Below are 22,295 nucleotides of genomic sequence, written 5' to 3'. Positions count from 1 at the left end.
GTAGTACTTGGGGAGAGATGGCTTACTTGGGGAGAAATGACTGAGTGCATTGCTAATCCGATTCGCTTCCCTAGCTTTTGTCTCTCAGTGTCTGTGTGGGTTCAACAGAGTGTTTTTGTCATTGGTGTTCTTTCTGATCTTTACGCATATCACTGCTCCACCGGAAATTGCCTATGTCTCTATCGTACTCCAGCTTGGTGGTGGTTTCTACGGCCTGTCCTTGAGTCCTGGTATTTGACGGGCGAGTAGAAAACTGATGAAATTCAAGAATGACTCTGTCATGGATTTTTATGTCTGGTAAAGCAAACAAATTTATGTATGAAATTCAATAAGCTGATAAAAAAGCTCAAATTGTTCCATTCAAGTGATTTTTTGTAGGAAGCATTAAATACAAATACAGTAAAAATTAATAAAGAAAAGTCTGCAAAAGCAAAATAAGCAGGGATACAATAACTGCTGGGCATAGATTTTTCAATGCTAAAATTAATAATAAAGTATCACATGCAATGGATTGACAAAATGTATACCCAAGGGGGGAAAAGAACAGTGAATGTCCAGGAAATCTGACTACGCTTCAGTTCATCTTCAATAATAACCAATTACTTCACTTATGTATGGTTTAACTGATGACATTATTAAATTTATAATTTTGAATACAGGAAAAAAAAAAAAAGAACCTACTATGCAGCAATGCAGCATTCTTCTCTCGCCTTTGGATGATCGTTGTCCTTGCGCATCACCCATCTTTTCCATTCATCCCTATAAATTTGAATCTTAATACAATGATGTTGTTTTAGTTTACTTTCAATTTTTTAAGCCTGTACTTTTCTTTTTCCTTTTTCTATTTTTTTTATGATTAAATTCATAAAATTACTTCCTTGTAATTGATGTAATGCTTATTAGGCTGATCCTTTTAAAATTTTATTCTAGTATTTTCAATGATAAATGTATAAAATGTTAAGAAATAAATAAAATAAACTAATATATAATGTCAATATAAACGTTTTTACACTATCAATAAAAATCATCTTTGATATAATTTTAAAAAAAATTATCATAAAAATTAACAAATGTATTGTAAATAGTGATATATAATAACAATATAAAAAGTTAATACGATCAATATATATTATTTATTCATAAATAAAGGAATATGCTAATTTTAAAACAAAAAAGGAGTAATATTCACGAAAGAAAATGTACCTAAAAGATGAATGTTTTTGTAGAAACAACTCATAACATGAAAATAAATTTGTATATTGTTGCTATAACAATTTTATCCCGTTCAGCTAGAACTGCCTTTAGTGAAGCAAAAATAAATATATTTATACATCAGTTAAACAAAGTCATAGCGTCTTTATGAGGAATTTGATAAAAAAACGTCTTAAGGAAAAAATTATTTTCTTCTTTTATCCAAACAAATTTTAAAAATTCAACTTTTTTTCTTTTCTTCTATTTTTTCTTTGCTATTTCTCTAAATTCAATCAATTTATACATCTTTCCTTTTTACTACTCTTCACATCTAAACGAAACATTAAAATTTCATCTTAATAGTTTGTGTAAATTACTTAGACAATACTTGAACTTTTAATTAAAGAATTTGGTTTTGTTATCGCTACCTTACCATAAAAGAACTTTCAATTTTAAAGAACAACGTCAAAAACATATTTATGCCAGACAGAACATCCGTGATTCATTCGTGTGAAATTGAATTACAGAATGACAATAATATTACACGGGTTTTACACCGCAAACCGTAGAACAAATGCTTCAATAAAACAACTTATCCGTTAAATTAGTAAAAATTACATTCTCGGTGACTAAATGACTCTGGAAGAATAATATTAGGAAACAAGATAAATGTATCTTGTTCCACAAAACTACATCAAACATTGCAAAAAGCAATGTATGTTCTTCAGAAGATTTATTGCAAAAGATTCAAGGATTCACTTCACTAAGGGAGTATGTCTTCGCACACTTCAACTGGTTATCATATGAATAAACTCTGCCGGGTGATAAACTTGCTGAGACCACATTTCCTCTATAATGTAGTCTCACTTTGGAATTCTGGTTTTCTGTCCAAAGCCCAAATTCAAGCAGATCTCCTTCTTTCCAGCAAATGTTGACTGTCACCCCACCACGAGCTTTTAATCCTTTCACACAACCATTCGCCCATTTATCGCGTGGCAATGCGGGAAGCAAGTACAGGTCCTTCGTTGTGCTTTGAACAAGCATTTCTGCAACCGCTCCTGAAAAACTGACACCAAACAATGCTTTTTTCTCAGCCAAGCTAACTCAGAATAATCAGCATGTCACCAAGTTGTTGATGCCAAAGCAACAGTTTCATCACAGACTAGGTTTCTATTTCTGCATATAACTTGCAAACATGTGGGTGAACTAATGAAAAAAATACTATGGTGTCAAGGGTCCAATTAAAAATTTAGAATGCAATGAATTTCTCCACACTTTAAGAACCAAAAGTTTGGGGTTATAATGTGGATAAGATGCAATAGATTCAACAAAATAAGATAATTGCACAAATGTTTAAAATCAGAAAAAGGAAAAATTCTTGCATCCGCCGTGCAATGATTTATCAATAACAATGAAATTCATGAAACAAAAGTTGAAGCCTTAGCATGACGTATAGAAATTGAAATTCTACTAAGAGTTTCATGATATTTAAGCTTAACAGTTTCTGCAATAGCAAAACTACCCCATCCTTCCCCAGAAATGAGGATAAATATACTTTAGCTCGAGCTTTTAAATGATGAAAATGAAATAGGCAAGATACACAGCTATTACAGTTAATAAAGATCGATCTTACCCAAAGTTTGCATCAATCTGGAAAGGGGGATGTGCTGTGAACAGGTTGCTGTAAAGTCCTCCTTCGAAATCCCTTTCATGATCAGGCTCCACCAAGACAATCAAGTGTTTTATCATGCGATATGAATGCTCACTATTGTGAAGATGTGCCCAAAGTGAAGCTTTCCAAGTTGTTGACCACCCTGGACCATCCTCTCCTGTAATACAGTGCAAGAATGTTAACTACTATTGGATTGTATTATTTATTTTTACTTTTTAGTATTCAAGAGGAAAAAGAATACAGATTTCAGTCATGCTGTCATATATACAAGGTTAAACATAAACATAGCAATCCCTGATTTGATAAAGGTATACATAATTCGTGGAGTACCATTATAATTGTCTACTAAACTAACTAGAGGTTTTTAAGACAGCACATAGTCTATCAACTTTGAATGTACTTTCAAGTCTCAACACACAAAATCACTTCAGCTATTCATAAGCAACAAACACATGGTACCACTTGACAGTGTTTTATACTAGTCGATGATGAAATTTCTACATAATTAGATATGGCTGTTCCAGTTCATCTAAGAATATGAAATTTCTACATAATAAATAAGAGCTGTAGTGCCATACATATTGCAAGAAAAAAGAACAATTATCTCTGAAAAGAGTGTAGCTCTTAAAGTTCTCATAAAAGACCTCTTTTAGTTAGACTAACTTCCACAGCTTTACAGAGGTCTGGAGTTTTCTCGACACTAATTGTGTGTCCTGGAAACAGTCCAAACAGATGCGAAACATGTCGATGATGTACATCGGGGTCCACAAAATCTTCTGCCTACCAAATGAGTAAGGTGTTATAGTTTACTTGTAATTGCTACCCTACAGTAGAACTTGGTCATTGCAAATCAGAAAAAGATCTCAGTTGACAAAAACTGGCCAAGTGGACATTAAAGTGATGGAAGGAAAAAAATACATATATCAAATATAAATGCATACCCATTCCATAATGGAACCATCTCTAGCAACTTTTGTCGGAGGAAGTTTAGACTGATACTCGGTGACTCTTTTGATAATAGTATCATTATGCCTTCCTAAAACCTGGTTTTGAGAAATTTAGTGACCAAGACAAAGTTACGATAATATGAAGCTAGTATTGGCTCGAGTATTAAGATCATTTTTCACCTCAGCAGCAGAAATGATCATAGAGAAAACTTCTTTTATGATTGAAATGTCCATGGTTGATGAGTAGCTCACACTAGCAGTTTTTCCGTCTGGTGCAGTGAACATGTGCTCTGGTGAAGTTGATGGGTTAGTTTCCAATAATCCACCACGGCCCTCAATCAACCAATCCAACAAAAATGATGTGCATCCTTCCAACAAAGGATATGCTTTATTTTTAAGAAAAACCTATTATAGAAGAAAATTCAATCATTAATTACAGTAATTTATGAATATAATATACACAAATAAAAATATAGATATATGAGATGATAAAATATCAGATTTTTCATCCCTCAGTAGACGTATCTAACAGCTAGTCTATATTTATAACCCCAAAGGTTCATTAGTAACAATGACAGTAAATAAGTTGCATCCTTAAATGAAACTCCAAATCTATAATTACATTTTCTGGTTGTGGTTTCAAAGTCCATTTGAACCTTATAATATTTATATAGCATTTTGCTCCCTGGAATTATTAATCATCATAGCTGAACAAGGCATTGTATGAATTAGTATCAATTTTCAAATCTTATTGTGTACATGAAACATAAAAATGAAAAATATATCAACTAGTTATATAGAACCCTATTACAACACGAAGATGAATAACATCTTCCAATATTTCAGGTCCAACATATAGTTATGCCATGAAAATAGAAGCAGATCAGTTAGGCATGCATGAAAGGCAACTCTACAAACTATGACAGTTCATCATCAGAACGTTCGATAACTAGAGGAAAACTAAAATTGTTGAATCTCCCCAAACAGCTCTTTTCACAAGATCAGTTTTGAGTCAATACTTTTAAATCAAGGGTTAGATAATTTACTCAAAAACCAGAACTTACTTTGTCCATTGTATAAGTATAATGCTCCCATAAATGGGTACAAAGCCAAGCTCCACCCATTGGCCATAAAGCCCAAACAGCCTCACCTCGATCTGGTGATGTTTTACCCCATATGTCAGAAACTTGATGTACAACCCAGCCATTTGCTTCATAGTTCACCTGTATGCAAAATCAAAGGAAAATCTGGATTGAACATATAAAATTCATGACACGTTGAGCAAATGGTAATATGCTAGACTATATTTTCTTTTGCTTTTTTGCTTTGCCATAGATTTTCTGGCATGGGGAGCAGGCTATGACGTTATTAATAAGTTACAAGCATAAATGATGCATTTCTTTCTTAAATAAAATGCCAAGAATAATATGAAAGAAAGAGGCAAAAGTACAAAATACCTTTGCAGTTTTTTTACCAATGACTGACAAAGAGGAAATGAAATCAAATAAGGGCTCTTGACACTCGTGTAGGTTGCAAGCAAGGGATGGCCAATAATTCATTTGAAGATTAATGTTCAAGTGAGGAGCACCACTGGACGACATAAAAAAAGAAACAAATTACAAACTCTCAAGAATTCTTCATGAAGTTACTTCTAGATGTATAATTAATTCTCCATAGCCATTTGAAAACCCTAAGCCACCTTATAACGTAAAAACTATAGCTAGAAGAGGGATGAAAAGAGAAGGGAAGACAAACTCCCATGCAGGCTCAACATCTTTGTTCCAGATACCCTGTAGGTTTGCCACCTGAGTTCCAGGACGCGAACAAGAGATTAGAAGATATCGACCATATTGAAACAAAAGCTCCACAAAGGAAGGATCTTCATCAGTTTGAAAAGATTTGACTCTTGCTGAAGTTGGAATGGTATCATCCCCTCCCATTTGAGAGATGTTAGTTTGGGAGGAAACCAATTTCCTTCTGTCCAAAACAGATTTTCCTGAAACAGTCTTGGAGCTTTTAGAGAGTTGCAATGAGACACGGTGAAATAGATTTTGATAGTCAGCCAAGTGGCGTGCATAAAGATCACCATATGAAATTTTTTTCACAGACACCATTCTACTTAGGGACTCAGAAGCAGGATCCTTCTTAGAGTCTTCGGGCTTAGTAAATGGGCCATCAAAGGAAGAAGAAGCTGTCAAAAGCAAAATAGCCCAATCTGAACCTTCAACCCTTAACTTCTTGTCATCCAAAACATGTATAACCCCTTTATCTTTACTAATCTGCATATCAAGAACTGCAGAAAACTGAATTCCCTGTGGATTGTCAATTGAATTCACTATTGGTCGGATCCTACTGCCAGGACATCTCCCTTCGATTATTATCTGATTTTGGCCACTTACCCTTGAATCATGATGCATTTTGCTATCAAAATACACTGTAAATGATAATGACCCAGGTTTGCTTGTAGATAACCTTGTCACTATCACTTGGTCCGGATTAGAAGCAAAATGTTCTCTGGTAAATTCTACATCACCCACAGAGTATTTTATTTTTGCTGTTGCAGTATCCAAATCCAGCTCCCTATAATATGACTCTTTTGAATAATTAAGATGGGAATCATGAAACTCTAACTTGATATCTCCGAGAAGTTGGTATACCTTCGTATCAAGAAATAACAGTTAAGATTAGGAATGAGTGCCAACATTTTATAAAGCTTCCTTAACTCATTCACCAACTCCATAATCCAAAGGAACACCAATAAGCACATATTTAAAAGCGGGAGGGGGGAACCATGAATAAGAATAGTAGTTGAATAAAATCATGTGATTTGTATTGTAGAAAATAGCACCTACTGAGATTCCTCTGTTCATATATTATATTGCTGGGTTTACAACCCCTAACATCAGTCTAATTAATAAATAGCATAATTTCTTAAAACTTGGAGCAAAGATGGTTATATTAATTGTGATATATTACATACATCAGAAGGATCTCCTGACAACTTGACCGCTGCTGCCGTAGCTTCAGAGAATTTTCTATCATCAACCAGCTTTCTGACTTCAGCCAGTGCCTGTTGAGCACTTTTGTTGGTGTAGTCTCCAGGAATCCCAGTCCAAAGTGTGTCCTCTACAAAACAAATTTAAATCTTCACATTAGCATGCTTCATGAAAGAGAAAGACATAGCTGATTGGTTTCGCTATTCATAACATGGTGCAGCATGACCATGTCCTTGACATCTCAATTATAAAAATTTACAAATCCAATTGCCTATAGTATCGCCATTTATGAAAAAATAAAAAGAACTTTCAGACCACAAATTTCTCCCTAGGCCCTGTTTGGATAAACTTTTCTATAAGCATTCATAGGAGAAGAAAAAGTGAATTAAGCTTATCTCATAAGCTAAAATTAGCTTACACATAAAGTTAAAATAAACTTTTAAGGAAGCTTATTTGGGCTTATGGGAGAAGCTTAATCCACTTTTCTTCATTATTTTCTTATCCTGGAAGTGCTTATTGAGTAGTTTATCCAAACAGGTTCCCATTGATTCCAACAAAGATTGATAAGAACTTTAGAAAAACCATACCAACAAAATTAGCCATTCTAGATACAGAAGCTACGACCTTATGAACCACAAACCAGAATCCCATACTTCTAATTGGGACTCAAGTCTCATACCTTACAATTGGATCCTAACAAAGATCTTGAAGGAATTAAGAACAACATCTACAGGTCCGGTGTCGTTCACATTATTAATCACAAACTCAATGAATTTAAAGAATATATCTGTATACAGTCAAACTTAGTGATAAAGGATATAAAACAAAATGGTGAATGAAAAAATATAGTATATTTCTATTTTTATTAATAGCACTTAACTCTGTGTAATCACTAGCATATGCCAACAACATCTCTTTCATTAGCATTTGGATCAAAGTAACAGCTACTAAACAGAGAGTTTTTCAATACCATTGAGCTGGAGAGCTTCTGAGGGTACGGCACCCCAAACCATGGCACCAAGACGGCCATTACCAATGGGGATGGCATCGGTCCAGTGAGTTGCAGGCTCAGCAAAAGTAACCTTCAATGGCCTTGGAGGAGGCTCGTCATTCGTTAAACTTGGCTTCCACCAGTACTTTTGTGGGGTGTTGCGCACCATAACCCGTTCTCCATCTTTCACTGCCCAATATAATGATAATGATAATGAGCATGAGACGACAAAGTAAAGAAGAAGTCTGTGGAGTAGGAGAAGCTCAGAGCTGTGCCTGTTAGCTGTTGGCATCTCTCAATGCAATAGTTAAGAGTTTTTACATACAACACAACATTTTACAAGACATTACTTCTTCCTTACTATTCTAAGTTTTATTGCCTGCATGAAAAGAGTAAATTAAATTATACTTCAATTATGTGAAATTACACAGATTTTTCATGTTTTTTCTACCCTGTTTTTTTAAATTGCTCTGTTTCTAATAAGTTATCCATTATGTACCATAAATTTTAACAGTTAGATTGATCTTATTATTGTAGGTCATACCACACTTAATTTCAAACCCTTCTCCTTTGACCAGCATTCACCGTTGTTGTCATAGGCGATTATTGACGACAATGTTTCATTTTTTTCTTCTTTTCATTGTTTCTCTATTGCCATTGTCGTTTCTCTTCCTTCTTCTCCAACCACAACTTCATGGGTCCTTTTCTACTCTCCACCTCCTCTGACCCCACTCTCCTTTTGGCCCACGTGCCATCCCTGTAGCGGCCAGTCTCGCAGCATCACTATGCAGACCTAGAGCGGTCCCAACCACCTAGATCTAAGAAGAATATGATTCCAATAAAGAAATGTGCTTCCACAAGCAAAAAGCCCATAACCCCATAGCAAGACGAGAAAGAGAAAGAGTGATACCTAACAACAAGACATGATGTGTAGCTTGGTTCAAATTGTAGGTGTGCGTGGTTAGATCTTGGTCCTCCTATGTGGCTTGAAGTGAATGGCCAAAGCAGCAACGAGTAACTAATCAAAACAAGTTGCTAATATGACATAAAATGAGAAAGCAACCCATTAAAATTGGCTGTGAATGAAAATGAAGTAGCAGAGCGCCAGACATTGCTTTAAATTCGACACGCATTTGCAGGCCCACACTCACGGCATTTTCTCTAGGAACCAGGCAATGCAAGTATTCAGCATCTAACAAATATTATTGTTAATTTATATTTTTTTAAATCTTTAAAACTACTATTTAATTTTCAATTAATTATTCAATAGTTTTATTTAAAGGTGTTTTATAAAAATTAAGTAATGCAACTAGTAATTTTAAAAAGATTAAAATAAATTTTTAGGGTAAAAAAGTAATTATATTTTAAAAATAAACCCAAATAATTACACGTTAAATTATATGAAATTTATTAAAATTGTTAATGTTGTTAATAATAATAATTGATTTAAAAAACCTTCAACTCTCGGATTAAGGATTTGTTCGGTAAAATAAAAAAATTGAAATAAAATGTTAACTTAAAATTAAGGTAGATGAAAAAAATGTGAATTTTATTTTATTTCATTTTATTTCTCTTTTAAGTCAAGTGAATGAATCATCCTAAAGTACATAATAAAAATAATAATTTAATAACAGAACTCGTATATAATATGACATCAACCTCGAAAAAAATAAACTGGATTCGACAATGGCCGTGTGTTTCCATATCTTTGTTGGGATAAAAAAAAGAAAGAAAAGGGAAATGTAATAATTTGCACGTGAAAGTTGGTGAGTGGTGAGAGTTGTAGGCTGTGGGTCAAGAGCAGGGATCGGGAATGAATGACCCGCAATTCAAAGCGTAGGGCAGGCAGCGTAATCACGAGATACAGTATCCAAGATTTAATAAATAAAATATAAATTAAAAATGACAATCTTGGAAAATTGATTTTTTTTGTTATTTTCTCAGTTGTCTTATTATTGTCCACTTAATTTATGTTAATACTTAATTTATGTTAATATTTAATTTTATAATTCAATTTAAAATTGTGTAATTTTCAAAAAAACATAAAAATCAGAAAAAGGACACAGAAAAACCAAATTCCAATATTAAAAAGATACTCACAGTCACATACTCACATCACATGGTTTTTTGGTAGGTATTGATTAATCAAAAAGTAGGTATTACGGAAACCCAACTGATATCCAAACAAACAACTAATCAGTCTTGTATATTACTGGCTGCTTTACCAATTACATACAATCATAATAATCTTTTTTTTAATACTACTTATATAATAATAATAATAATAATAATAATAATAATAATAATACAAATATACATTATTTTGGTGAAATTAATTTTAAAATTATAATTTAAATGGTAGAAAAATATTAAAATTAATATTTAAATTATTTAGTGATTTATATTATAATTTGAGATTATACATTTAATAAATAAAATTATTTTTTGATGATAAAAATTAGAAATTAATAGTTTTTTATTCTTTTTTCATTTTTCTCGGTAGTTTGCTAATTTAAATACAAAATTAATCATCAAAAATATTTTTTTAGGTAATTTCATCATAAACTTGTTTGTGTTGCATTTTATGTAATTTTATTTAAACAATCTAAATGAAATAGATTATTTTAAAAATGCTTGTCACTTAATATATCTGAATATACAATTTATTTCACGTAACATATTATAATGATAATAATAATTATTATTATTTCTTTAATTAATTAACAAAATAATTTTTTTTACAACTAATTCAATCACACAATAAAATACGTGGCTTCTAAATTAACACTTTATGTGTAAGTAATTTTATTTTTATAAATGTATTTTGTGTATATTTTAACATTAAAGAGGAATAAGATGTTTATACAAACAATTTTGTATTAGCAACAAGCCAATAGTCGACAAACTCATGTTTCCAATTTGGGAAATCTCAGTTCTCAAACTCAGTGAAGATAGATATGTGAACTTGTCAAGTAATTTAACAAAGAGTTATATTATTTATAGAATAAATATTACAAAAAATTAAAATATTACTTATTTAGTATTTATTTTACTACATACTTCCGTCATTATTTTCCTTTATACTTTTCATTACCTTAAAAAGTTATAAAAATTTACTATAGATATAATCTTACCTTTAGTGTATTATGTTTTAGTATTATTTTACTTTAATAAATTAAATTTTAAACGTTCAATTTTGATGATTTGCGTTCTTAAAAGTTACATTCTGATATTTTTTGTTTTCTGTAAAAAAAATTAGAACTTTTAAATTTTGAATTAACTAATTTAATATCATCCACGTGGTTTTTTTAAAAAAAAAAAAAAAACTGAACTAGGGACCTTCTGAGAAATTGACGGCGCTGTGAGACACGATCAACCTTTGTCCTTGGTCCCTCTAGTCCTCTGTTAGGTGCTGCACTAGGGACCTCCCAAAGGAATAAAGAATGAGAAGGGAATTGTATTATTTTCTCTGCTATCATACGAGGATTCTATCCTAGCAAATGATATGTTGCCAACTCAGCAACTTTCTAAATCTCATTAGGCAAAGAGCATAGCGCAAAACTCGCTGCATCTACCGAGATCATCAAAAATTAACTATAATGTACCAAGCTTAGGGTTGGTACTTGTCTAACATGCACATATAGAATTATAGAAAGGTTAGGAATTATAATCCATAGGCTTAAAAAAACCTTTTGTTAAAGTAAAATATAATTTTTTTTACGTGAAGTCTTTAAAGTTTTCTTATTTTAGTTGATACTTTTAAGTAACAATATTAATTAATGTAGTAATAATATTGATAATTTATTAACTTGTTATTATGTCATAAAAAATTTGACAAATAATCATGTATAATTTTTTAATAAATTATATTTTTAAATTTCTCGTCAAATAATTTAATGTTATCAATTCAATAGATGGCTGTCCAATCAAATTATATTTTTTTAAAATATGGCTTAATTATTAAAATAAATTACGGGTGATTTTTCTATTGATTTTTTTTTTTATGACATGATAAGTTAATAGGCTCCTATAGCTCATCCTCATTGGTTTGATGTTTATTCTACTGACCTGTTTCAAATATTTTTTGCAAGTATCCTAAGTAAAATTGTTATCCCTAACCATTTTTTCATCGATCAATTCCACTAAAAACTTACGTGACATTGAAAAATCAATTTTTTATATAAAAATTATATGACATAACACTAAAAAAAATCTTGTCAAACTAGAGTTTTCCTGCATCGACTAATCTAATTTGGTAAAATATTTCGAAAGAGTCATACTTTGATAATTTGTTTGTAAAATTAACTCCTTTTGGTCAATTAGCCTTCATCATGGTCCACATTGAAAAATCATTTCAATCCTAATGTCTGTGTTTGTTTTGACTTAATTTTAAAGTTGCCACTAAAATATATTTAAAAAATAATTAAAATAGACATACTTTTAACAGAAACACAATAAACATATTTATTACCAATGTTCTTTGGAGGAGCCCCTAATTTTATTGTCACGTCAAAGTTAAGCTTGAACCTCTATACATTATTTGTAACAGAGGTAATAAAGTAGGTTCACTAGGTTGGCCAACTCCTCTTTTTCTTTTCTTTTTTTTTTCTTTTTGTTGTCATCCCGCCAAAAGATTAGATCGAGTGCGAATTGATATATTCTTTGAAAATAAATTGGACAAATAATAAATTCACTCTAAATAATAAATAAATAAATAAGAAAAACATATTTTAAAGAAAAAAAGTCAATGTGATGAGATAATTAAGGTCTGAATAAAGTAAAAAATGAAATATAATAAAAATCCTATTTTCATTCAAAATTCTGGAGGACTTTAACAATAATAAAAAAGTAAATAATGAAATTATCATGATGGTTAAGCTTATATTAACCTTTGGTAACTTTTTTGGACCATTATGTTATTTGTGCGAAATGTGTAGATATCAACTTTATTAATTATAAATTTGTATTCTGAACTTAACTAGTTATTGATTTCTCTTCCATAATTTGAATCAAATGACACTCGAATTAATAATTTATTGGTTAATCTTTGATGACTTGCTATTGATACAAGATTATGTATTTTGGTAGGTTATTATATGTAACATTTAGAGATTAGAGTGAGGTGAGATGAACACGTATGTACATGTAATATATAACTATTGGTCCCGCTAGATAGAAACCTAGCTTATACCTGTCCTGTTACCCGTTTCAAAATTGCCAGTAGATTCTTTTGATATTTGCGAGTATTAATGGAATATTTGTGAATACTTCCTAAAAAAATAAAAAACAATTATAAAAATAATCAACAAAATCCTTTTGTGATCTTAATTTGGACAAATAGGAGCTGCAAATACTACTATGAATACTTAAACCATTTTTTTTTATTATCCTTCCAATTTTTCTAAAACAATAGTTTAAAAACTTACAAACTCATGTCTTTTTCTCCCGTATGTAAGTGTATAAGTTTTTCATATTTTTTAAAAATAAAATTTCTAATTATCCAAAAAAAATACTTTTTTCTAAAGTATAAATTCAAATAAAACTACAATCTAAAACATATATTTTCTATAGGTATATCTATATTAATAAAAGAGCATGTAAGTAAATGTATATTAACGGATAGCAAGTACCCAAATGTACAATTATTATGATATCTGCCCCACCTTGTTTGCAGATGTCCAGATGGGTAAAGAAAATTCCGTTAAATTATCTGCATATATTTATTTTTTACATGTGACAAATTTGACCAACAGATATCCGCGGGTTCTTTTTTTCCACTTCCATTAACGTTAACTCGTCAAAATTGCATATTAAATGACTTAACTTAGTCAGTTAATTTTATTTTATCATTTTTACTTATTTGTGTAGTGTATTAATTGAACTAATTCATAATATCCATTTCTATTTAGCATAAATATTCAATAAAACAACAATATTTTTATTTAGTTTATTTTAAATAAATATTTGTTCTCTAACTGTCTTCATTAAAAGTATCGAATGCAATAGCATTTTCAACTCACTTATCATCAAGTATTATTGAAATTAATTAACCATTTTGAAATACTGAGAGTATTAAACCATCTGTTTTTCTTTTAGTTTTAATTAATAAATTGATTCAAAATTATTGAATGTGATTAAAAAGTGCCTATAAATTAATTTAGTCACAAATTTTGTATTAAAATAGAGGTCACAACACGAGAAATTAATTAATATTGTAAACTAAACGTGCCCTTAAAAGTTTAACCAAGAGTTATATATTATAGCTAGCTTTACTCAATTTTTGACATTTTAACTAAGGAATCCTATATGGAACCAGACACTATAGATGAAGCATTTTCTTAATTAGATAGTGCACCAATGGCTATTCCACATATATTGATATATATAGCACCTAAACAGCAGTATCATATAGGCATATACTAACCATGCTAGTCGCTAAGTTTAGTTCTATTACATGCATTTTTACCGAAACCTCTCCTCCTTTTCCGATCCTTTTTTTGGCGTGGGTAATTTGGTGAGAGAATTAAGGGTTTCAACTTTCATATATATATACTGGCATGCTTGCTTAGGTTGTTTTACCATGAATAAGAGGCAAATCAACTTCATCACACCACTCCATGTACCTAGTTTCAAAAGAAGAACCCTTTGCTTGGTTGGGCAAATAGCTAACCCAAAACTCTCCCCCTATTCTCCACTTCATCACACTCCCTTCCATCTCTTTGCAAAGCCTCCACCCCACTTCCTCTCCATATTCATCCCCTGCAATAACCACCGACCCGCTTTTATTAAACGCTCTATTTGCCCTCGCATATCGCCCTCTCAGCCCATGACCCGGGTCACCACCCGTTTCACTTATGGGCCTCCACGAGCCCATTTCCTGGCCCGTAGTGTTATCATGCAAAACGACGTCGAATATCGCCGCGTTCCCTTCCGCGTCTTGATCCATTCTCCAACTCCTACTCCGCGTCCTCCTCGACGACTTGGCTAACGCTTTCACATTCGAACCCTGCGACTTCTCCAAATTGCCCTCCACAACCCTCTTAGTTTCCACTTCGCTCTCTTTGTTCTCCGTCGACCGGCCCAAGCTCAGCCCAGCGCAATAAGTCGCTCCGATCTCCGGGCCCACCCAAACCCGAACCCGGGACGGAAAGTGCTTCTCCTCAACGAAATCATCCACGTCGTCGTTTTGGGTAAATCCCAACCTCGCCACGTGGAGGCGTATGTTATCGACACGTGCACGAACCTGAATGAAAGCATCGAAAAACCCAACGGTGTATTCTAGCTGCACGTGTGCCTCGAGTTGGTGGTGCGCCAGAGAGTAACGGAGAATTGACTCCTTGGCATCGATGCCAGAGAATTGACTTTTTTTAACGTTATTGCTTCGCGCCAGTTTCATGGTCATGACTGGCGCGTAACCTTTGAGAATCCAAAGACCGTGAGTCTCGTTGGCGTAAGAGAATCTGGGAGAAGGAAAAATCGTTTTTAAGCCCAATCCAACGCTGAGTTCTTTGATCATGTGAAGCTTTGTAATGATGTAACCGAGGGTGCGCATGAAGCAGAGTTCGGTGTCGACGCCCACGGTGATGAAGAAGGTTCGGAGGACGGAGGAGGCGAGTTTGGACGACGCCGTTTGGAGGCTGGGGGCGAGGAGGTAGTGGAAGTAGAGGGAGCCGGCTTCGGGGGGCGCGTGGCAGGCGCAGAGCCAGAAGAGGCGCATGGTGAAGACGAGGTTGAAGAAGGTGGAGAGGGATTCGGGTGTGTGCGAGTCCATGATCCATGCGATGGGCTCGGGATTCAGTTTCTGGAGCTGGGAACGGGGGCAGGTGCTATCGTGCGCCGTGGGGGAGTGGGATATGATTTCTTGGAGAAGTTGCAGGAGGAGAGGGAGGAAGGGCTTTTCTGATGACAGGTGGCACTTTTCGGAGACCCAGAGAGGCTTGTGGGCGTTGTGTGGGTGAAAGCCTTGCAAGCATACGGTGAAGGTCACCGCAGCTTCCGAGTCTGAGCCGGAGGTTCGCTCGGCTTTCAGGTGAATGGAACGAGTTGAGTTCTCCTTCTTCTCACTCGCGAGTTCGAACTTCATGGGTGGCGAGTCGGACTCGGTCCACTCCACCGAGTTGGGGAGCTCACATATCCATGACCAAACATCCATAGTACTGTTTGTTTAATTGTGTGTTGTGAATTGATGTGGAGTATTGAGTGTGAGGGGGAACGGGTTTTAAGGAGGGAATGAATATGATAATCGTTAGAAAATTTAAGGTTGGTCTAGCTTAATAACTAACAATTAATATTTGGTGATAAAAAGAAGGATATGATAACGGTTGGAAGCAGTTTAAGCCATGCAGGGATGAGGAACTGGTGGTTCTGAGAGGCTGTTTCTGTCTTCTTGCTTGAGGTTTTAGTTTGGATGCATTCATAAGGTTAGTTTTCTTTTACTTTCTTCTACTTTCTATGGCTGTAGAATCGAGTGGAAATTAAATTCTTGTCGTTTTAGTGTGATAACTACGTACCTAGACACCCGGATTTTGTCATGGTTAGTTTCTGGAGCCTGACGCCACGTGTGGCCCATTGAAGCTGGCAACTAAGCGTGCATGCTGTCAGGTATCTATGAATCACACAAAGAAATAAATAAAACAAAAACTTTTATTTAATTATTTGTCTTTCGTTTAATAGTAGCTTGCATGCAACTCTAGATAAGTGAGCAAAACTTATTTTTGTGATCTAGGGAGTCCTGTGACCCACAGAAGAAAACTACAAAACTAATGAAAGCGTCGAGAGTGTTTCTGAATTCTGATGCAGTAAGTCTAGCGTAGTATTTTTCATTTGTTCAATTCAATAACTAATGCAAATTTTACATATATACTGTGTAAATTTACTTAACTTGAGAAAAAATACTCATGCGAAATCGGACCTGATATTAATTAATTTTATATCTCACTAATTTTTTTTCCCCTTATGCATGCATGCATCTTAAAAATATTTTCCAACATTAAAGGAGACAACAAAATTTGTCCCACACTCCAAACACGAGAGACCTCATTCTAAGAAGAAAACACTCGATACTTCACTTATTTTGAGATATGATTTCTACTACTACATTATATATATATCTGAATATTTTCCTTGTATGAAAGTGTTTTTATGAGTTATATGAGAGCGCTTACAATAGTTATTTCATTATTCTTGAGTCACGTGTTTTATCTTAATCACATATATTTAATATTTACTTTAATTTTTAATTTCTATATTCCTTTCAAAGGAAATTAATTGGTGCTTATCCAACTAACCGTTCATCATCGAAAAGAACAATTTCAAAGCTTTAATTCATGGATTGCACTCCAAATTTCAGAAACTTTGTTATAGGCTATGGGGCCGTAATTAATTAAGAGAATGAAAGTTGAAGCTCAACTCAAACACATTATTCCTTTCAAATAACTAATTTAACCCCAGTTTGGATGGTGGGGAAATTATTGCTAGGTAGTTTAGGTTTATCATAAACCCAAACAAAGTATCTTCTTTGCTAATAACGATCGAATAACATTTTTGTATACTGGTTATAAAGAAGAAAAAGAAGCCAGGATATCCAAAGGAAGAAGAGAGAGACACCTATTTTAGTCATGCTATAGAAGATAAAAGGTTTATTCGAATAGTTTATGTGTGTGAGAGAGAGAGAGGAGGATACACAAAATATATCATGTCAAAGAAATTAAGAAAAGTAGAGAAAATGAGTGAGAAATAGTGAATTGGATTAGAACTTGATTACATGTCCATTCAAAATTTGAAAACTAACACTATTTTAGTACTTAGAATTAAAGGCACGTGCTGATTTCAGAAGCAAAGAAAAAGCTCATTGATAACCATAAGTACTAATCATTTCATTTCAGATTATATAACTTTTAAGATTTTGACATAAACATTAAAAAATATAATTAATTTTGTTAAATTTAATAATAAAAATATTAGTTAATTTTTTAATATATTTTTTTATCTCTCAACCTCATAACTTATTTACTTTTCTTATATTATTCCCACTACATATTGATTAATGTTAGTATTGGAAAAAATATTTAATACGATATTGATTTTGAAAAATAACATCTATTTTGAAAAATGATTCCAAAATGTTACTTATTGACAATAATGGTGATAAGTACTAATTAAGTAATATTATCATGACAACTGTGGTGATAACTAGTGGTAGTAATACATTGGTTTTAATGATAATAACTGAACAATTTGCAATGAAAATAAAAAAAAAACTAAAATTAATTTCTTCTATCATAAAAAAATGTCCTAAAAATGTTTCAAAATTCAGTTTAAAACTTTTCATAAACTATTTTATAAAACAATTTTAAGAAAATCGATTTTTAGAGTGTAATAGTGGACGAAAAAAATGTATGAGTGAAAGAAAGGATACGGGTAATAGAAAACTAGAAGAAGAAAACCAAAATAACTTAGAGATATGCTGTTTTATTTAAATGACTAAAAAATATTAATTTTGGAAATATTTTGTTAAAAAAAATCTCTTATTAGACATCTTTTTTTTAATTGTTACAAATAAAATAAAAAAACAATTTTTAAAAGTTCCAAAAAGACAATTCAATTCTATTCTAACATAACACATTTTAATTTAAAATTTACTTAAAAATCAAAAGTTGAAAGCTTACAATCACTTAGAACATGCTCTAAAGAAGCAAAAGTTTTTTTAAGCACATTATTTACTATTAGCCAAAATTTAGATATATTAATAACACATTTTTTAAGGTACACTATTTAGTAGTATTAGCTAAAATTTATCAAGATTCACAAAAGTATATATACCTGAAATTCTTTAAATAAAATTAAATTCGTATATTTTTCTAATTTGTAACAAATTACCGGTAATAACAAAAACAGGAGTGTATTTAAAATATGATGTTACTAAAGTTTCTCCAAAATCCTAATGTGCAATTTTTAAATGCCTATGTTCATCTTTTGTGGTAGCCTCGTTGCTCCCAAAATCCCAAAAAGGATTATCCATACCCAATCCTACAAGGTAAAGAATGCTCTAGAATGCTTAGAATTAGGTACGGTAGAGTTAGCAAGGAGGGATTCTATTGGAAAATCACGACAAATGAGTGACATAATACTACACTAGTACAGTAGTAGTACATGGTAAATCATCTAAAAATACTAGTAGTACCATTTTGCGAGTTCGTAAGTGCTTTATATTATGGTGCTCCTTAGATAGCTGTTTCTTTTTCTTTCCTTTCTGTTTAGATTTCCTACTAATATATATATATATATATATATATATATATTATGTTCAAGGGTGAGATGAAATGGCGCGTTGGAGGTCTAAAACACGGTTTTCTCGGGCCTGGTGGGTTTGACCATTGGTTGCCGAAAACCTAAGCCGTCCTTGGAAAGAGCCCAGTGCCTCCCTCCCTCACTCAGCCCAAGCCTGTAACGGCTGTCATTTACTACTTCACCCCACGCTCCTTAATTCTATCGTAATTAAAAGTTTTCTCTTTAATAATATTTCATAAGTATCAATTTTTTAGATTAATTATAAAATTAATTCTTAATATCAAATTTAATCGCATTTAAAGCTGATGATCACTTTTCTATAAATTATTATGCAGAAGAATAGGTCTTTTCTCATAAACTCCCAATCTTTTTTTTTTTTTTTTTCAAACATTGACTATTTGCTGCCTTCTCATAAACATAGTTCCAACTACAAATGTCCTCCCACACTCTTTGCCACTTGACACTTGTTCCTCTCTTTTCATGACTCCCTCTTTTCCGTTTCCCTTTCTCCCAAAAAAGTGAAAATCCAAAAATCCTCCCACATTTCTCTGTGAAAGTGAAACCAACCCAACAACAGGTCAGAACTTAGACCCACCCATTCTCATTCATTCCAAGTCCTAACCATTTGATGGAGGCCAAGAAGGAGTATGAAGTGGACCATCTGACCACACTCACAGGGACCAGTTTCTCTCAGTTACTATTCGGAGATGATGACGACGATTATGATGAAAGTGCATTGGGACTCGCTGTGGACCAGTCTTACACCCGTTCACCTCTTTTCTCCATTCACAAGGCACCCCAAATGCTTTGTTTTGCCAACCATCAAAACCAAGGTGACGTTTTGCTTCCTGAAACCAACGTAACCCCTCAGAAATCTGTCATCACTTCTAGTGACTCCTCTTCTGCTAGCGCTTCCTCCTGCAACCACACCAACACCGCCTTCAATTCCTTACCTAAGTCTAATGTCAGTCATAGTGTGGATATATATCTTTTTTTTTTCTTTGTCAGTAATTGGAGAATGATCTTGGTGGTGGTGTTAATATTTTTCTTCTCTTTTTGTCTCTTTCTGGTTGAAGAGTTTGCAGAAAAAGCGAAATGGGATGGGGCAAGAATCAGTGACCAAGGTTGGTGTTGGAAGCCAGAGACAAACTAAGAAGAACAAAGCAGAGAACCCCACCTCAACCGGACATGCAAAGGTGTGGAAAATCAACTATGGATTGTTTGCATGCCATTTTCTTTTTTCTGTCGTCACTTTGAATTAGACACTCTCAGAGTCAGAGACACAAGACCTGTCATTTTCTAATAAAATAAACGTGCTATGATTTTGTAAGTGAGATACATATTATATATTATTGTGCTATATCATCATAGTTTCATGTAGTTTGACTTATATTATTCTGAATAGCAGAGGAAGGAGAAGCTCGGGGAACGAATTGCAGCGTTACAACAGCTTGTTTCTCCCTTTAGCAAGGTGAATGAGATGCAATTTTCTTAGAACTGGAAGTTTGTGAATTTGTGTGATCAGTGAATATTCAAAAAGGGGTTGGTTGAATTAAGATTTTGAATGTTGAAATTGCATGTGCAGACGGATACAGCATCTGTGCTTCACGAGGCAATGGGTTATATAAGATTTCTTCATGACCAAGTTCAGGTCCTATGCTCTCCTTACTTGCAAAGTTTGCCTTCCTCGTACCATCAAAATCAGCATGTGAGTCCCATCCCATCTTTCATCATTCTCAGATTCTTCTACCATGTTGCAAGATTTTAAATCAAATTCACAGTTGTTTCAACGCGGTCTTTGAAATTGTGAAAAAACTGTAGACATATGCAGCTGATGTGGTCACAATTGCAATTCTGTTGCAAAGACCCTGATGATGTGGCCGAAATCACGGTGTTTTTTTTTTTTGTCACAATCTTTGATATTGCAAAAAATTATAGACAAATACAGTCATTGCGATCACAATTGGGGTTGCAAAAACCATGATGTTATTGGCAACAATTGCGTGTTTTAAAAACCTTGATCATGAGTATGGTTTATTGCACTACTAAACAAAATCTACAACCAGCGAAGGTCGGTTTGAGAGGGTAAGTTGAAGGGCCCGCTTGATGGGGACAATACTGCACATTACCTTACTTGAAAATACTGACCCGTGTTTGTGGTCACTTTGCCATTTAAGGAAAATCTTGATGACCCTAGATTTTGTGTTGTGTATGCGGTATTTCAGGGGGACGGAGTTATCAATGAAGAGGAAGTGAACAAGGATTTGAGGAGTAGGGGTCTTTGCTTGATCCCTGTGGGATGCACCGTACACGTGGCAGGTAGCAATGGTGCTGATTTCTGGTCATCTGCCGCAACAGGGAACAATGTTAATTTCACCATCAGCCAAGCAGTGAAACGAAACCAAGATCAATGAATCCTTTTAAAACAATTGTAGCCTTTTGGGAAATGGGTTCCTGTGTCTGCCCAAATTGGAGTTGTACCCAATATGGAGATGGATGGGTGAGGAGGTAAAATACAGGAAATGGCAAAGAGGGATAACATTTAAAAAGAATGGTTCAAAGTTCACACAATTGGTAAAAACCAGAGGTCATGATTTTGTCCTTAATTATGTAACATCTGTTTTGGTTTTGGTTTTGGGGGGGTCCTTTTTCTTAGGACACCTATATCTATATATCATATCAATATTCTATAGAAGGAAGGTAGGAAATATTTTATGTAGGATTTAGGGATGTGTGGTGGCCTTGAACCCTGAACTAGAAGTCTAGGATTCCATATATTTTAATTTTTAATATATATTTTGTCTGTAAATTTCGGTAGGCAAGGCAATTAATGAAGTTATTATTCCGTATATTTTTAATATATACACATCACAGGCAACGTTTTAGCAAAGGAAAAACAATACAATAATCTAGTCTTGATAGTGTTAAAATTTCACCTGAGTATATAAATAATAAGAGCATGTCCAGAGTATTCAACTATATGATATGACCGTTGAAATAATCGTATTAGGATATTTAATTCCTGGTGTCGTCACATGTGACGGGTTTTGCTGTGCTTTTTGTTTGGACTTTGGTGTATTGTACAAAATAAATAGTAGTGGTGCAAGTTCAGTAACAGTTGGTGCAACATCCGAATACGCGTGATATTATGGCACCATTTCCTAATGAGGTGATCGCGACTTCATTGATATGAATGTGATATTGGAGTT

The 22,295-nt window shown here is 33.3% G+C and overlaps 3 protein-coding genes across 11 annotated transcripts; 1 reads left to right on the top strand and 2 right to left on the bottom strand.

Annotated features, from left to right (window-relative positions):
• Nucleotides 1-1,667: 1,667 nt before the first annotated feature.
• On the bottom strand, nucleotides 1,668-8,860 carry LOC114401573 (alpha-L-fucosidase 2-like). Of its 6 annotated transcripts, XM_028364116.1 has the most exons (12): nucleotides 8,708-8,860; nucleotides 8,342-8,615; nucleotides 7,777-7,986; nucleotides 6,791-6,936; nucleotides 5,566-6,467; nucleotides 5,268-5,400; nucleotides 4,875-5,033; nucleotides 3,991-4,215; nucleotides 3,805-3,906; nucleotides 3,508-3,643; nucleotides 2,825-3,020; nucleotides 1,668-2,257 (listed from the first exon to the last, which is right to left on the bottom strand). In XM_028364116.1, the coding sequence occupies exons 2-12, from the start codon at nucleotides 8,376-8,378 to the stop codon at nucleotides 1,939-1,941; spliced, it is 2,565 nt and encodes an 854-aa protein (XP_028219917.1). In that variant the 5' UTR covers nucleotides 8,379-8,615; nucleotides 8,708-8,860; the 3' UTR covers nucleotides 1,668-1,938. The 6 variants fall into 6 exon arrangements, 5 of the variants coding, with proteins under 5 accessions (XP_028219917.1, XP_028219918.1, XP_028219916.1 ...); XM_028364117.1 differs by lacking the exon at nucleotides 8,342-8,615 and having other exon boundaries at nucleotides 8,708-8,858; XM_028364115.1 differs by lacking the exons at nucleotides 8,342-8,615; nucleotides 8,708-8,860 and having other exon boundaries at nucleotides 7,777-8,170.
• A 5,168-nt stretch (nucleotides 8,861-14,028) lies between these two features.
• On the bottom strand, nucleotides 14,029-16,209 carry LOC114403638. Its single transcript, XM_028366727.1, has one exon. The coding sequence runs from the start codon at nucleotides 15,947-15,949 to the stop codon at nucleotides 14,363-14,365; it is 1,587 nt and encodes a 528-aa protein (XP_028222528.1). The 5' UTR covers nucleotides 15,950-16,209; the 3' UTR covers nucleotides 14,029-14,362.
• A 3,090-nt stretch (nucleotides 16,210-19,299) lies between these two features.
• On the top strand, nucleotides 19,300-21,946 carry LOC114403639 (transcription factor bHLH113-like). Of its 4 annotated transcripts, none has more exons than XM_028366730.1 (5): nucleotides 19,300-20,050; nucleotides 20,172-20,282; nucleotides 20,492-20,557; nucleotides 20,672-20,794; nucleotides 21,312-21,946. In XM_028366730.1, the coding sequence occupies exons 1-5, from the start codon at nucleotides 19,715-19,717 to the stop codon at nucleotides 21,498-21,500; spliced, it is 825 nt and encodes a 274-aa protein (XP_028222531.1). In that variant the 5' UTR covers nucleotides 19,300-19,714; the 3' UTR covers nucleotides 21,501-21,946. The 4 variants fall into 4 exon arrangements, with proteins under 4 accessions (XP_028222531.1, XP_028222529.1, XP_028222533.1 ...); XM_028366728.1 differs by having other exon boundaries at nucleotides 19,308-20,050; nucleotides 20,163-20,282; XM_028366732.1 differs by having other exon boundaries at nucleotides 19,313-20,050; nucleotides 20,495-20,557.
• The last annotated feature ends 349 nt before the right edge of the window (nucleotides 21,947-22,295 follow it).

The sequence above is a fragment of the Glycine soja genome, chromosome 20 (assembly GCF_004193775.1).
Source record: "Glycine soja cultivar W05 chromosome 20, ASM419377v2, whole genome shotgun sequence".
Classification (NCBI taxonomy): domain Eukaryota; kingdom Viridiplantae; phylum Streptophyta; class Magnoliopsida; order Fabales; family Fabaceae; genus Glycine; species Glycine soja.
The sequence above is the reverse complement of the archived record's forward strand: the minus strand, read 5'-3'. Positions and strand labels throughout refer to the sequence as shown.